Raw genomic sequence first — 15,981 nt, forward strand, 5'->3', positions numbered from 1 at the left:
CCTTTGGCTCAGGTCATGATCCCAGGGATCAAGCCCCACTTCGGGCTCCCTGCTCAGCAGGGACCCTGCTTCTCCCTCTGCCCCTCCCCCTGTTTTTGCACTTTCTCTCTCTCAAATAAATAAAATCTTCAAAAAAATGAAGTGTTTACATTAAGGTTTGTACAGTTTTCTTAGACATAATGCTACTGCACACTTAATACACTGTATTGTAAATGTAACTTCTTTATGAACAGAGAATCCAGAAATTAATGACTTGCTTCACTGAGATATCTGCTTATCACAGTGATCTGGAACTGAACACACAGTATCTCTGAGGTGTGCCTATACTATTCAATGGAGAAAACAGTCTTTTCAAAAAATGTTGTAGGGAAAATTGGATGCAAAAGAAGTTGGGCCCTCATAACAATACACAAAAATTAGCTTAAAATGGATCAACGACCAAAACCTAAGACCTAAAGCTATAAAACTCAGGAAAAAACATAGGGACAAATCTTCCTAACCTTAGATTTAGCAATGACTTCTTGGTTATGATGCCCAAAGCAGAGGCAACAAAAGAAAAAATAAACTCAACTTCATAAAAATGAAAAATTTTTGTGCATCAAAGGACATAAACAAGAAAGTAGACAGAATTCACAGAATGAGAGTAAATATCCAAAAAATCATATATCTGATAAGGGATTACTATGCAAAATATATAAAGAACTTCTACACCTCAACACTTAAAAAAAAAAAAAACCCAATTCAAAAATGGGCCAAAGAATTGGACAGACATTTCTCCAAAGAAGATATACAAATGTCTATAAAAGCCTGAAAAGATGCTCAACATCATTAGTTATCAGGGAAAATGCAAACCAAAACCACCATGATATACCACTTTACACGCATTAGAATAGATATTTTTTTAAAAAGGAAAATAACAAGTGTTGGCAAGAATGTAGGGAAATTAGAACCCTCTATCCATCACTGGTGGGAATGTAAAATTGTAGAGCTACTGTGGAAGTCTGCCCGTTCCTCAAAAAGTTAAATGTAGAGTTACCCTGACCCAGCAATTTCACTCCCAGAATTAGACCCAGAAGTACTGAAAGGATCCAAGGGGTGCCTCGCTGGCTCAGCTGGTTAAGCAACTCTTGAATTCAGCTCAGATCATGATCTTGGGGTCGTGAGATTGAGCCCCACATCAGGCTCTGCGCTGGATGTGGAGCCTGCTTAAGATTCTCTCTCCTCCTTCCTCTGCCCCAGCCCCCCAAGCACTGCTCATGCACTCTCTCCCTGGACCCCAAAAAAGATCCAAAAAGATACTCGTACACCCACTCGCAGCAGCAGTAAGTACAACAGCCAAAAGGCAGAAACACCCAAGTGTCCATCAACAGATGAGTGGATAAACAAAACATGACAAAACAAAACAAAAAAACATGGTGTCTACAAACACGGTCTTTTTTTTTCGGCCATAAAAAAGAACGACATTCTGATACAGGCTACAAAATGGATGAACCTCAAGGACATTGTGCAAAGTTACAGAAGCCGGCTATAAAGGGGAGATAATGTATTATTCCACTTACGAGAAATAGGCAAATTCATAGACAGAAAATAGAACAGAGATTGTCAGTGGCTGTGAGAAAAAGGGGAAAAGGAGTTATTGTTTAGTGGGTACAGACTTTCTGTTGCAAATAAGACAGTGGTGACGGTTATACAACACTGTGAATGTATTTAATGCCACTGAACTACATACCTAAAAATGGTTAAACAGTAAATTTTATGTTGTATATATTTTACAATAAAAATGGCAATTATCAACTGTATTATAAAGACAGAAAAGTATGACTGTTAAGCTTTTAAACTTATAATATGTAAAAATATGTGAATGTGTAGAATTCTTCCCAGTGTGAGTTCTCCAGGATTGAGGAAGTAGCGAAGGTGAGAGCCTGTGTGCTCTCAACAATGTGTGAAAGGAAGCGTATACCAAATCACCAGTGGCAGATCCTCTCTCTACGTGGGGGAGAACTATGTTTTCCTTACCTCTCTCAATTTCTCCAAAATGAACATGCACTGCTTTTGGTTTAAGAAAACTGTTTGTTTGTTTTTAATTAGAAACGTCCCTCGTCTGTAACAACACTGTGTGGACAATAAATAAAGGGTCGGGTTGTACGGAGGCCGCGCTCGGCAGAACTCATGGGCCCTCCTCCGCGGTCAGCGCGCGAAGTCCTCGCGGAGGTGGATCCTCTGGTGCTGGCACATGTTGGAACTGTGCCGGAAGGCCTTCCCACACTTGCTGCACTTGTAGGGCTTCTCGCCCGTGTGGATCCTCCGGTGCTGGACGAGGTAAGTACCCTGGCTAAAGGCCTTCTTGCAATCGCTGCATTTGTATGGCTTCTCTCCATGGTGCGACCTTTGGTGGTGGATGAGTCTGGAACTGTTGTGGAAGGCCTTCCCACACTCACTGCACTTGTACGGCTTCTCTCCTGTGTGGATCCTCTGGTGCTGGATAAGGTGTGTGCTCTGGCTGAACACTTTGCCACAGTCATTACATTCGTAGGGCTTCTCGCCGGTGTGGCTTCTCTGATGTTCGACAAGTTTGGTTTTTTGGATGAAGGCTTTCTCACATTCGTTGCATTTATAGGGTTTCTCCCCAGTGTGAATTCTTTGATGTTGGATAAGGTTAGAACTTTGAGTAAAACCTTTGCCACATTCTTTACATTCAAATGGCTTCTCCCCAGTGTGGGTCCGACGATGTCGGATAAGGATCGAGCCGTCACTGAAGGCTTTCCCACAGTCATTACACTTATAGGGTTTCTCTCCAGTGTGGATTCTCTGGTGATAAATAAGGGAAGAATAGGCGCTGAAGTGTTTCCCACAATCACCACACTTATAGGGCTTTTCCCCGGTGTGAATCCTCTGATGTTTCATGAGGTTGGGCCTCTGGTTGAATGTCTTCCCACACTCACCGCATCGGTAGGGGATCTCCCCAGAGTGCATCCTTCGGTGATTGATGAACTCGCAGCTCTGACTGAAAGCTTTCCCACACTCGTCACACTTGTAGGGCTTCTCTTCACTATGAAGCCGCTGGTGTTTGACAAGGTTAGCACTGTACCTGAAGGCTTTCCCACAGTAACCACAATAATGCAATTTTTTCCCAAGAGGAATTTTCTGATCGTCTCTAACAACTAAATTTGCACTGAAGAATTCCCCAGAATCATGGACTATATTTGTCTTTTTTGACCTGTGTACACGTTTATGGTTATTGAGGTATGATCTCTGTTCAAAACTTTGTTCACATATATCGCATTTGTGAGGTCTCTGATCAGAGATAGGGCTTGACCAAAACCTGAGGCTTCCCCCAGACTCCTGGATGTTCTCCTCGTTGGCCAGTGTGACTGGCCTCAGGCCTCTCTGCTCTACTAGCTTGTCCAGGCTCTCCTCTGGCTCCCAGACACATGCCTGGGTCTCTCCAGGATCAGGTCCTTGGGGAACAGCCTTCTGGAGTTGATCCAACTCTTCCCCATCAAGCATCTCCCCTGAAGACAACTCTTTGTATTCAGTCCTGGTCCCATGACCTGGAACAATGAACAAAACATCTTAGGACCACCTGTTCGGACTTGAGAAGGAAAAAAACGAAGATGCTGCGGACTACCTGTACAGTACCAATTCCGTCACCTCCAAAGTCACAACACCTTGCAGAGATGACAGCCTGTAGCTCAGAGGCTTACAGACTCTGCCCAAGGCTGCAATCTTGCAGCGGTCCAAGTACTTCAACCCAGAGCTGACCAAGTCTGTCTGCCTTCTGCTTAAGTGGGACTGTAGGATACTGGTCCTCAGGAGAAAAGGACAGAAGATGGAAGCTTTGCACCACCACGGAGACCAGAGGGGCCCTGAAAGTCATGGAGGACATGTGACAGACAAAGAAGTGAGCCTGAAGCCACTAACAACAGCTAATCCACCCAGAGTCCATGGAAGGAAAACCAGCTGTTTCCTCAGAACAGCAGAGGACCAACATTGTGCCAACCATGGACAAGACCCTCAACTCTCCCTAGCAGGCTGAACCCATTCTTTGGGCTTTTGTCAGAGGCCTAAGAGGCAACCCAGTTAATCACCAGCCCCTTAAACTCAAGATGCCATACAGAATGCTTCCTGATACCCTCAAGCCTCCATTTCTTACTTCCTGACCAGACAGCCACACATCAACCCCACCTGCGGAAATGTACCACCAGAAGTGCATTCTCTGTGAGAAAGAGAAACATGTACAACTATCCCAAAATGGGGACAACCAAATACTAACAAGAATGGAAAATAACTGTGGTACATTCGTATGATAGAACACTGTATAGCGATGAAACAGAACATACTCTGTACAACATGGGAGCCCTCACAACTTCAGACGCCCCAAATGAGACCAGACACAGAGCTAAGGGGCAGAGTGGCCTCCCAATGTCAGAGAGAAGGACCCTGTAAGGAGCAATGGGAAATGACAGAGGGAGGTCCAGTGGGCTCCCAGGCAAATAGAATTGTTCTGGATTTTGATTTGGAAGATGGTTTTTACAAAAATTCACCGAGTTGTAAACAGGATTTATCCTGGTTCTCTAAGAATTGATATTTGATTAAACAAATTTACAAAAGAGAAATTAGAGTTCTTTAGCCAGTGTTTGCTTCCTAGGACATCATCAAGACGTGCAAAATAAAGCTTATCAGAGTTGTCCACAGCAATGACCAGAGAGCACCCTTCCCATTGGCACTTCCATCCAAAGTAGCGACTGAGACTCGAGTATAAACACGGACACTCACTGAGTGAAAAAGGGGACAATAGCAGTACATACAGGATCACTGCACTCCTGTCAAGAAGCAAGCTTCATCTATGGGTGTGGAACAGACAGCACCGGGGAGGGGACAGCGGGCACACCACAGAACACACCGGCATGTGCGTGAGGAGACAGTTTCTCTTCCTTGTAACAGTTTATAATTGCCAAGTGGATAATTTAGAAAAGGAGAATGAAGTAATGGTCTGTATCACTGTGGTCCCATGGGACCCTCCTCACAGGGCATGAGCTCTGAAGGGCAGGGCTCCACGGGGTCCCTCTTCTCCTCTAACCAGCAACCCCTCTCACCTTCCCAAAAGACTCAACTCAAGAATCTCCACACTGAGGCACCCAAGCTGACAGAGGGGACCTGGACTCCAGCACACGCCATTCCCAGGGTCACCACGTTGCCCTGATGCAGCTCGTTCTAAATACCTGACTCATTCAGCACGTACCTTGGATCCTAACAAATGCTTGTTCAGCCACTGCTGGGGAAGCGGCCCCCCTCACGCACCTGAGACACTGACTCTCAGTCGCTCTTTCCCCTCGGTGCCCTGTGCATCCAGGACCCACGGCTCATCCCCTCGTTCCAACTGTGTGATCACCCCAGGCTTGGGACCTGCAGGCCCAGCTCCTGGGAAGAAAACGGGGCCTAGAGTTGGTGCCGAGCATGCAGGACTGTACCGAGTGTGTCTCATCTGCAACTGGGGCGGCAAGGAGAAGCACAAGCAAAGTTGGGTGACGGGAAGTCTGGACACTCTGGAGGGCTGGGGATGGTCATGAAGACGAGATCTGAGATCCAAGCACCAGGAACAAGAGCCCGGGGACTCTCTCCACCTGGAGATATGCAGTCCCTCTATGGAGGAGTCTGTCTTGGGCCTGGGGCAGGGAGGCAAGTCTTATCTGGGAGCTCAGAGGAGAGAAGCGCTGACCCAGCCCCACTTGGCCTCTGGTCTGCACAAACCAGGTCTGCCTAGGACCAGAGGATGAAGTCCCCAGCCCAGCCCCTGCTGAATCATCAGTGCCCAGGGCTGTTCCCTGACCAGCAGCCTAGTGAGGGGACTTACCCAGGGAGACCAGATTCCTGTAGGTCTCCAGCATCACGTCCCTATAGAGGCCCCTCTGAGCAGGGCCCAGACGACCCCACTCCTCCCGGGAGAATAGCACGGCCACGTCCTCAAAGGTCACCTCAGCCTGGAATGACAGGGGCTGCTGCAGGCCCAGGTGTAGGCCCAGGCTGGAACAGCAGAAGTATGCCAGGAATAGCAGCACAGGGTGACTACAGGCATGATCCCCCAGCACAGGCCAGGGGAGTGACCTGAATCCCTGGTCACTAAGCCAGTAACTCCGAAGGCTGGCGGAGGGGGTCCCAGGGTCACCCATCCTCTGCTCAGTACCCGAGACCAAGATGCCTGACAGTGTCGCGAAGACAGAGCAGGCAGGGAAACCCTCCATGGAGATTTCAGGGAAACTGGATGCTCACCTGGGGCAGGGCAGACAGGTGCAGAGCCGCCATCACCTGGTACCCTGGGCTTCCCAGTGTGAGTCACACTGGTGCTGAAGGAAGAGAGAGGAACACATGGTGGCCCAGCCTGCCCCTCCTGTGGGCAGCTTCAGGGCCACACTCATCCCCATCAGGGTACAGCTGGTCTCCTAGGCAGACTCTGCTCCCTGCCTGGGGCTGCCCTGCCCGACCCTCCCCCACCGCAGAGAGACCTGCAGGGATAACTCCTCAGGTCATCTGTTCCCCTCAACCTTTCTGACACACCAAGCAGTCTCATTCAGGAGGAAAATGGCAATACTCATTCACTTTATATGCAAGAATAAAGTCAACTTGTTAAGTGTTGAGGACAAAAAGAAGTTTAAAAAAATAAATCAACAGAAGGTACAGAACAAAATCAAAGTATAGATGGTAAAAAATACCTTAGTAGGAACAAGTTCAGTGGCTGAATAATGGTTAGAAATAAAAGAATTAAACTCACCTACTAGAAGCACAAGATTCTCTAACAGATACACACAAAATGCACCAGCACAACCTAAAACAAAGTAACACAGAAAGGCTGAATATAAGACAAGCGTCTGGGGGGCTCAGTGGGTTAAAGCCTCTGCCTTCAGCTCAGGTCATGATCTCGGGGTCCTGGGATCAAGCCCCGCATCGGGCTCTCTGCTCAGCGGGGAGCCTGCCTACACCTCTCTCTCTGCCGGCCTCTCTGCCTGCTTGTGATTTCTGTCAAATAAATAAATAAAATCTTAAAAGAAAATGAATAACACATATTAGTAAAAGGGAAACCCACCCAGAAGCTGTCACTGCAGACAAATGTATGTCCACCAAGACACTTGGAACACGGAAAGCCGATGCTAATGGGAGGACCAGAGAGCAACCGGCAAAGCCCCCTGGAATGACGGATCCCAGCGCGCCCCCCTCAGACACAAGTGGAACGAGTACAGAATAGTTGCTTGAAACAGAGAGATTCCAAGATATATCTTCAAAACTATTAAAAAACACCACACACCAGGCAACAATTCCAAAGAGATACCATTTGGCAAAACATTCTCTGAACACTGTTGTTATGCTGGAAATATATGATTAAAAAGGACCACCTCAGGGGCCTTGGGGGGGGCTCAGTGAGGTAAGCATCTGCCTTCCGGTCAGGTCACGATCCCAGAGTCCTGGGTTTGAGCCCCACATCGGGCTCCCTGCTCAGCGGGGAGTCTGCTTCTCCCTCTCCCTCTGCCCTTCTCCCTGCACATATGTGCTTTCTCTCAAATAAATAAAATCTTTAAAAAGAAAAAAAAGAAATTAGATACAGGGGTGCCTGGGTGGCTCAGCTGGTTAAGCAACTACCTTCGGCTCAGGTCATGATCCTAGAGTCCCAGGATCAAGTCTCCCATCGGGATCCCCGCTGAGCAGGATGTCTACTTCTCCCTCTTACCCTCCCCCCTCTCATGCTCTCTCTCTCTCTCTCCAATTCTCCTTCTCAAATAAATAAATAAAATCTTAAAAAATATAAAGAAATTAGACACAGACTAATAAAAGTAATTCAAGAAAAAATGGAAGAAAATAAAGAATACTTAATTTAAAGAAACCAACATAATCTCAACACTGCTAATAAGACACACAAACATCTGGCAAGTCCAATGGAGGGAGACAGAAAAGAAATGGAAAAAGAAATACTATTAAGAACAAAAAAGGGGACATAATTCTACATACCATACAAGCAGCAACAGTTGTCGGAGTGCGGTCCAAGACCTTGGGGGCAAAACAGTAGAACTTTATTGAAGGACGTCTAAAAGAGCTATGGAGAAATAGAGAGTGGTCATAAAAAGAAGGACTCAATGTCATCAAAATGTCAGTTCTCCCCAAGTAAATCTATTAATTCTGTACAACCAAAATTGCAACAGGACATAAACATGAAATCTGACCAAAATGACTCAATATCGTAGTAACGATCCAAGATTAACTAAGGCCAGGCCAGAAGAGAACTGAAGTTAGGCAGACGCATGCCCTACCACATACCAAGACTTACTGTAAGACTACGGTAATAAAAGTGAGGTTTGAGCATAGTACAGAAAACAAGGAACAGACTGGTATGCGTATCAATGACATAACGGCGCGCTAACCAAAATGGTACCAACACAACGGATTTTCCACAGGAAAGTAAAATCCAACTGCTGCCTTCTATGGCACAAAAATATATTTTAAAAACACTGAAGACCTAAATGTTTAAAACAAAACGTATGGCTATTGTAAGAAAATAACATGCAAAATACAGTACATCAAGGAACACTCGTCTTACTCCAAAAATTTCTGTACAAGACACATTAAAAAAACAAGCTGTAGAATCAAAGATACTTGCAAACATACTTAATACATAAAAAAAGACCATTTAGGGGCGCCTGGGTGGCTCAGTGGGTTAAGTCGCTGCCTTCGGCTCAGGTCATGATCTCAGGGTCCTGGGATCAAGCCCCGCATTGGGCTCTCTGCGCAGCAGGGAGCCTGCTTCCTCCTCTCTCTCTGCCTGCCTCTCTGCCTACTTGTGATCTCTGTTTGTCAAATAAATAAAATCTTAAAAAAAAAAAAAAAAAGATACCGCCTCTCAACCCCCCCCCACCCCCCCACCCCGGCCCTGGGCTGGAGAACCTCTGAAGCTGCTTTAGCTGCAGTGTAATGCTATGCCAGGGTGTGGTGAAAGGGCTACAAACAGGGTGTTGGGAGAATTCCTGGCAAAGGCGGAAAGTGAGAGGCTGCGTGGCATCGGGCTCTCTGCTCAGCAAGGAGCCTGCTTCCTCCTCTCTCTCTGCCTGCCTCTCTGCCTGCTTGTGATCTCTGTCTGTCAAATAAATAAATAAAATCTTTAAAAAAAAAAAAAGACCATTTATTTAAAAGAATGAACACATGACAACTTGGGAAATCATAGATAATGAAATCAAAGGGACACCTGCGTGACTCAGTCAGTTAACCGTGTGCCTTCAGCTCAGGTCATGATCCTGGGGTCCTAGGATCAAGGCCCGCATCAGGCTCCTTGCTCAGTGGGGAGGCTTCTTCTCACTCTGCCTGCCACTCCCCCGGCTTGTGCTCCCTGAGAAGTAAATAAAATCTTTTAAAAAAATTTTTTTAAATCAGAGTCCAATAAACATCTGGAAAGGGGGAGCCTGGGTGGCTCAGTCAGTTAAATGACTGCCTTCAACTCAGGTCATGATCCTGGGGTCCTAGGATCGAGTCCCACACTGGGATCCCTGCTCAGTGAGGGGAGGTTGCTTCTCCCTCTGCCCCACCCCCGCTTGTGCTCTCTCTCAAATAAAAATCTTTAATTTTTTAAAAAGATTTTATTTATCTGACAGAGATACAGCAAGAGAGGGAACACAAGCAAGGGGAGTGGTGGAGGGAGAAGGAGGCAGGGCTCAATCCCAGGACCCCAGGATCATGACCTGAGCTGAAGGCAGACGCTTCACGAGTGAACCACCCAGGCACCCCTCTAATAAATAAAATCTTTTTTTTTAAAAAAAAGGGCACCTGGGTGGCTCAGTGGGTTAAGCCTCTGCCTTTGGCTCAGGTCGTGATCTCAGGGTCCTGGGATCGAGCCTGGCATCGCGCTCTCTGCTCAGCGGGAAGCCTGCTTCTCCCTCTCCCACCCCCCTGCTTGTGTTCCCTCTAGCTGTCTCTCTCTGTCAAATGAATAAATAAATAAAATCTTAAAAAGAAAAAAGTAAGGGTTGTTTAGGGAACCAAATGGGACTGGGGACCCTGCATCTAAGAGCAATTCCACTTCAACAGCTTTCTTTAAAAAAAAGGGGGGGTGCCTGGCTGGTTCAGTCAGTAGAATATAGGAGTCTCGATCTTCTGGCGGTGAGCTCAAGTCCCACTTTCGCATGGAACCTACATTACAAAAAAAGACGGGGGGTGGGGAGGCTGGCTAGCTCAGTTGGTACATCCTGTCGCTCTGGACCTCGTGATGGTAAATTCCAGCCAGACACTGGCCACAGAGATTACTTAACACACACACACACACACACACACGTTTTTATTCCGTTTTGGTTTTTTAAAGATTTATTTGCGAGACACAGAGACAGCCAGAGACCACAGGGCGGTAGAGGGGGGAAGCAGGCGCCCCACAGAGCAGGCGGCTGGATTTGGGACTCGATCCCAGGACCCTGGGATCATGACCCGAGCCTAAGGCAGAGGCTTTAACCCACTGAGGCACCGAGGCGCCCCCAAAGTTTCTTTTAAAAGTTGGTGTGTGTGTGTGTGTGTGTGTGTGTGTGTGTGTGTGTTTAATGTACTTTCAAAGCACAGAAACAGGTGCACTTTTTATTTAAAAAGTCCTCAGTGTCAGACGTGAATAAAGGCCTCTAGAGAAGAGAAACAGACGTCTGGCCGCTGAAAGGCCGTGGAGCACCAGAAGCGAAAAAGGGAGGCAGACGCCGTGGGACCGGCCCTTCGGGAACTGCTAAAGGCAAGAGGAAGCACGGAAGCTGCGAGGCGCGCGGGGCGGGCCACGACTGACACAGGCGTTGCCCGGCACTGAGCTCTCCAAGCCAGAGATCCCGTGCGGAGGGAAACCCGGCGGCGCGGCGGCGCGGAAGGGCGGGGAGTACAACCTGCACCCAGAAGCGAGGGCAAGGCCCGGCTCACGCTGGGGACTGCGGTGAGTCTGGAGAGCTGGTGACCGTCCGCGCGGCGGAGAGGAGCCGGGAAGGGAAAGGGCCTCGAGTCAGCGGGCCAGGAGGGCCCCAGAAGCAGCCCCTTGGGACGACCTGGGAAGAGACCCCAGGGTTCCCCCGAGCCATCAGACCGCGGAGGAGGACCCTCGGGCGGGGCGGCGCGGGGCGGGGGCCCGGCAAGGAACAGCCCGGCCAGAGTGGCGGACAGCAGACGCCGAGCTGGGGGACGGGTCGGGGCTTGCGGCCCATCGGGAAACCCCGAGGCGGGGAACGGGGCATTTCGAGGGGGCTCCGAGAGTGGGGACGGGGCCCGCCCGAGGGACGCCGGGGCGGGAGATACTGTCGACCGCGGGGCGGGGGCCGGGGCATCTCTGTGGTTACAGGGAACGGCCGGCGGCCCGCGCCCGGGAGCCCTCGCGGTCACCACCGCCCTCGCCCGGCCCATACTCACCTCAGCGCCGCAGACGAGCCACCTCCCGGCCGCGCCGCACTAGCCCCACCCGCCGCACCGACCGGAAGTGACGCCCTCACCCCGCGTCCTAGCCGGAGACACCCTCGGGCCGCTCTGGGAAACCGACTCCTTGTCTCAGTAGCTAACCTCCCGGAGGAACCGACAGGCGGTGCCCTAAGTCGGGCGCGCGGCCGCTAGGTAGCAGTCTGGAACCATAAGCCCGAAACTCCAGAACCCAGGCGGGGGCGAGCAGCTTGGGGATTTGGAGGACCTCGCTTTAGTGAGAGGCTGAAGGCCCTACAGCCAACAGAGAACCAGGCGCTTTCCTTTGGAGCTGGGTAGAGAAGCCATGCAACCACCAGGAGAGACAGACACCAGGCTTACCGGTGACATGTTTTAGCACGCTGAACCCAGGTCCACGGGGGGCGGGGGGGGGGCGGCTTCCTTGGGTGCCGACTACTGGAGCAACCCCTCCCTGATGGCCACCTCCTGGACAAGGTCCCAGACCACTGTGTCCAGGAGGGCGAAACAACAGCATGTTATCTTACAGTCCTGGGAACCGAGCCCAGCCCTCTTTCCTTCACAGGGAAATGTGGCCCTCCTGCTTTTCTTCACCACTTAGGCTATAGTGGGTGGTCAGGTGGAGACCAAAAAGGCAAGAGTTGGGGGCAAGGTTCATGCTGGAGACAAGTGCTGACCCTGACAGCAAGGAGCCCTGTAGCAGCCACAGAAAGGCCTCCTCAGTAAGGTGGTCTCCGGGAACTCTGGGTCCACCACCTTTCCACCTGCAGTCTGTACAAGGGGCATTCTACCTCAGCCAGCTTCCTACTGTCCCTCAACCTTGTCCCCATGATTAGGCAGTGGCCTGCTGTCCCTGCTTCTGCATTGGCTCACAAGGGGAACCCCCAGGGTAGGGGGCTCTGGGAAGCTAGTGTCCTGGTCCAGAGGCACTAATGAAACTCCACTACCATCTCTATGCCTCACTGGCTCAACAGATCTGCCCTGGTTCTGCCAGTTTTGATGAGCCTGTCAAAGTTTGGGACAAGGTCCAGGAACAAAAACAGAAAGTCCATTTATTGAGAAAGTAGTTGGACTATTCTGGTTCTCCCACTGCAAGACAGCTTTCCCTCTCCCCAACCCATGGCTTCAGGAGCACCACTCTCATCCCGAAGCATCCACCCCTCACCCAGAGAGATCCCCCAAGTGCTCAAGTTCACGCAGATTTGAGTGAGATGCTGTTCCCTGCACTGGTGGCGTGTGTGTGTCTGTGTTTTCCAGGCATCGAGGTGTGAAGATACCAAGCGCCCCCACCTCTTCTCTCCAAAACTTTCACTATTCGCTGGTTCATCCAACTACATCTTTCTCTTTCTGAAACTTTAAGCTCCATGGCAGTTCTCCTGTAGAGGATTCTTTCCCTCCGAAACCATGGACAAGCACAACTTAGTGGCAGAAGGACACACTTTATTGAGCCCCTCAACCTTAGTTCTCCTTCTCCTGCACAGTCTTGGTTCCCCGCAGACGCCCAGTCCGGCGGGCAGCAATAAGACCCACTTTGCGGCCAGCAGGGGCATCTCTGCGGATAGTGGAGGGTTTGCCAATGTGCTGGTGGTTGCCACCTCCAAAAGGATGCTCCACAGGCTGCAAAGAGAAAGGTGGCATTAGTACAGGGGTGTGGATCCACCTACCTCAGGACCACCTACCTCAGGTTAAAAGCAGGATCAAGTGACCTGTGCCAACAAACCACAACCACAACCCAAAGCCTCCCACTACAGACCCTTTGTCCCAGGAGGGAAATGCTCCAAGGAAGGACTTGTCCATCTAGCCTCCCAGTCCCCAATCCCTGCCTCAACCACCCATTTCTGGACTACTCACGTTCATGGCCACTCCCCGCACGCGTGGCCAGCAATTCCTCTTTGCCTTGTACTTGTGGTAGGCACGGCCAGCCTTCAGAATGGGCTTGTCAATGCGGCCGCCTCCGGCCACCACACCTGTTGGGAAGATCAGGCACCTCAGGAAAGTGCACCATACCTTCCCGGACCTTCAGGGCCCTATCAGGCAGAGCATCCCCACCCCCGGACGGCTCATCCTCTCACTGTACTCACACACCATCACGTGGCTCCCAGAATCTCTGGAACCTCTTCCCAATTACCACCAAGCGGCCTAGCAGATGAGCCCAAGTTCAAGTCTGCGGGGCAGCCTGGTCAGGCCCTCGCACGTGCCATCGGCAATGGCTACCTCCACCCACGGTTCTCCAGGAAGACCCCCTACTGCACCCCATCTCTCTAACTTCCACGCACCAAGAGAAAGGCGGACTCAGTCTGCCCGCGTCTCCACCCCTGCGGCTTGTTTTGCAAACATCTGCTCAAGAATGCTTCTGGGGGGGGGCGGCTACCTGGCGGCTCTGCCGGCTGAGGATCCATCTCTTGGCCCTGGTATCTCAGGGCTGTAGGCTCTAGCAGGGAGCCAGCTTGGACACTCTGTTCCTCTACCCAACTCACACACGCGCTTTCTCAAATCAACCCGTAAGACTGCACTTAGAGAGCCCGCGGGGGTGGGGCAGGATATACCGAGGGAGAAGCTGAGGTCCCGCTAAGCAGGGAGCTGGGCTCTGGTCTTGATCCCAGAACCCTGGGATCACCCGCTAAGCCAAAGGCAGAACTGGCCACCCAGGCGCCCCTGCAACGAATCTTTAGAGAAAAAAGAAAACCTTCCCGAGAAAAGTTGTTCCTGGTCTGCCACACTTCAAAGGCGCTGCCGCAAGAGCACACGAACCAGGTCTCACCCTTCCTAAAACACTTGCTGGGTCGCTTCAGGCCCGCCGCACGCCCGCGAGGACCACCAGCCGGCGGACGTGGGAGCGGCGCCCGGCAAGCCCCCGTCACCCCGCGGCACAGTCGGGCCTGCGCGACCGGCCCCGGCCGGTGAAGAGGCCGAGACTGCCGCGCCCGCTGCACAAACCCTGGCCGGGTCCCGCGGTTGGCCGGGCGCGAGCGACGCACGGACGAGCACCCCGCAGCCGCCGCCACTCACCGACCACAGCTCTGTTGGCTGAAGAAATGACCTTCTTCGAGCCCGAGGGCAGCTTCACGCGGGTCTTCTTGGTCTCCGGGTTGTGGGAGATGACGGTGGCATAGTTCCCCGAGGCTCGGGCCAGCTTGCCCCGGTCGCCGGGCTTCTCCTCCAGACAGCACACGATGGTGCCCTCGGGCATGGTGCCCACCGGGAGCACGTTGCCGATGTTGAGCTGGGCTGCAAGACGCCCGCCGGTCGGCGTCAGCCCGCGGCCGGCGCCGCGCCCCCCGCCGCCCCCGCGCCCCCCGCCGCCCCCCGCCGCCGCCCCCGCGCCGGCGCGAAGCCCACCCTTCTTGCCGCAGTACACGAACTGGCCGGTGTGGATGCCCTCGGCGGCGATGAACAGCTCCGTCCGCTTCTTAAACCGGTACGGATCCCGGAAGACCACCTTGGCGAGGGGTGCGCCGCGGCCCGGGTCGTGGATGATGTCCTGCGGGCCGAGCGCGCGTGATCGGCGGGTCCCCGCGAGGCTCCCCGCGTCCCCACCCGCCCGCGGAGAGGGGCTGCCCGCACCTTCACGATGCCCTTGATGTAGCCGTGGCGCTCGGCGAAGTCCACGGCGCGCAGACGCGCGGCGCCCTTGCGGTGCTTCACGTGCGCGCGGAACACCGAGCCGGCGCCCTTTCTCTGCCCACGGATGACACGGCCCATGGCGGTCTGGAGGCGGCTCACGGTTAGCGCCCAAGCGGCCCGGGAACCCCCGCCGCCCCGGCTTCAGGGTCCCCGCTCCCCAATATCCTCCCTCCAGGTCCCACCCCTCCGCGCCCCCATCCATGGCCGTGCGCCCCAGCTCTTTCGGGAGTCCCGGCAAGGTCCCTAGCGGGCCTCATGGCGACGGATGGCGACGGATACCGCGAGGGCCGCCAGGCCACACGCACGTCCTACCTGCTGCCGAGCGCGGCCGGAAAAAGAGAGGCGGCAGCGGACAGCCGCCTTATCTTCCGGGGCGGGGCCGAGAGGCGCTTGTCCTTCCGGCGCGACGTGAGCGCGGTGCACGCCGGGACTTACTCCTCCCGCGGCCCCCTCAGGCCTCAGGGGCCTCTGCGCAGGCGCATTGGGATGACTGGGGCCCGTGGAGCCTCGATGGCCCGATGTCTCACGGCGCTCTGGCCGGGCACCCACTCTCCCGTCGCTTGGCCATTGTGTGGGCGGCCCCCGGGGGGAGGTCGGAGGGGAGTCGGAACCTCACAGGAGTCTCCCGGTGGGTGAGCGTCGCCCCTGAGCAGCCGAGGAGGCCCGCAGAGGTTGAAGGACTTTACAGAGCGCCTCGCTCCGGGCGTGGGGTCGCAGGTCTCCCATCCTGGCCTAGTGACGACCCCTTTCCATGGCTGGAGACTCCTTGCAAGGTAATTGGCTCTCCTGTAGGGCGAGCGCCCCTTCCTGGGATGAGGCGCTTCCTCGTAGGTGAGGGCCTCCTTTTAAGGAAACGGAGGGACCGTTTGGGGGCTGGTGGTGGTTCACAGAAAACCGGGGTCCGGACGACAGAAAGCAAATGCCCGACTACCGACA

At 52.6% G+C, this 15,981-nt stretch overlaps 3 protein-coding genes across 11 annotated transcripts in view; 1 reads left to right on the forward strand and 2 right to left on the reverse strand.

The window, feature by feature from the left end:
* Nucleotides 1-15,981, forward strand: part of LOC111146518 (zinc finger protein 7) — a 96,244-nt gene that overhangs the window by 32,077 nt on the left and 48,186 nt on the right. The window lies entirely within an intron of this gene.
* Nucleotides 1,769-11,454, reverse strand: LOC111146519 (zinc finger protein 34). Of its 9 annotated transcripts, none has more exons than XM_022502069.1 (6): nucleotides 11,401-11,454; nucleotides 7,999-8,083; nucleotides 6,271-6,823; nucleotides 5,855-5,981; nucleotides 5,302-5,421; nucleotides 1,769-3,551 (listed from the first exon to the last, which is right to left on the reverse strand). In XM_022502069.1, exons 3-6 carry the CDS (start codon nucleotides 6,301-6,303, stop codon nucleotides 2,188-2,190), a joined length of 1,644 nt encoding a protein of 547 aa, XP_022357777.1. In that variant the 5' UTR covers nucleotides 6,304-6,823; nucleotides 7,999-8,083; nucleotides 11,401-11,454; the 3' UTR covers nucleotides 1,769-2,187. The 9 variants fall into 9 exon arrangements, with proteins under 9 accessions (XP_022357777.1, XP_022357776.1, XP_022357778.1 ...); XM_022502068.1 differs by lacking the exon at nucleotides 11,401-11,454 and adding an exon at nucleotides 10,887-11,186; XM_022502070.1 differs by lacking the exon at nucleotides 11,401-11,454 and adding an exon at nucleotides 9,227-9,257.
* On the reverse strand, nucleotides 12,845-15,417 carry LOC111146522 (ribosomal protein L8). The gene is made up of 6 exons (XM_022502076.1): nucleotides 15,358-15,417; nucleotides 14,986-15,129; nucleotides 14,761-14,902; nucleotides 14,431-14,649; nucleotides 13,273-13,388; nucleotides 12,845-13,038 (listed from the first exon to the last, which is right to left on the reverse strand). Exons 2-6 carry the CDS (start codon nucleotides 15,121-15,123, stop codon nucleotides 12,880-12,882), a joined length of 774 nt encoding a protein of 257 aa, XP_022357784.1. The 5' UTR covers nucleotides 15,124-15,129; nucleotides 15,358-15,417; the 3' UTR covers nucleotides 12,845-12,879.

The sequence above is a fragment of the Enhydra lutris genome, unplaced genomic scaffold (assembly GCF_002288905.1).
Source record: "Enhydra lutris kenyoni isolate GAN:26980312 unplaced genomic scaffold, ASM228890v2 scaffoldscaffold14, whole genome shotgun sequence".
Classification (NCBI taxonomy): domain Eukaryota; kingdom Metazoa; phylum Chordata; class Mammalia; order Carnivora; family Mustelidae; genus Enhydra; species Enhydra lutris.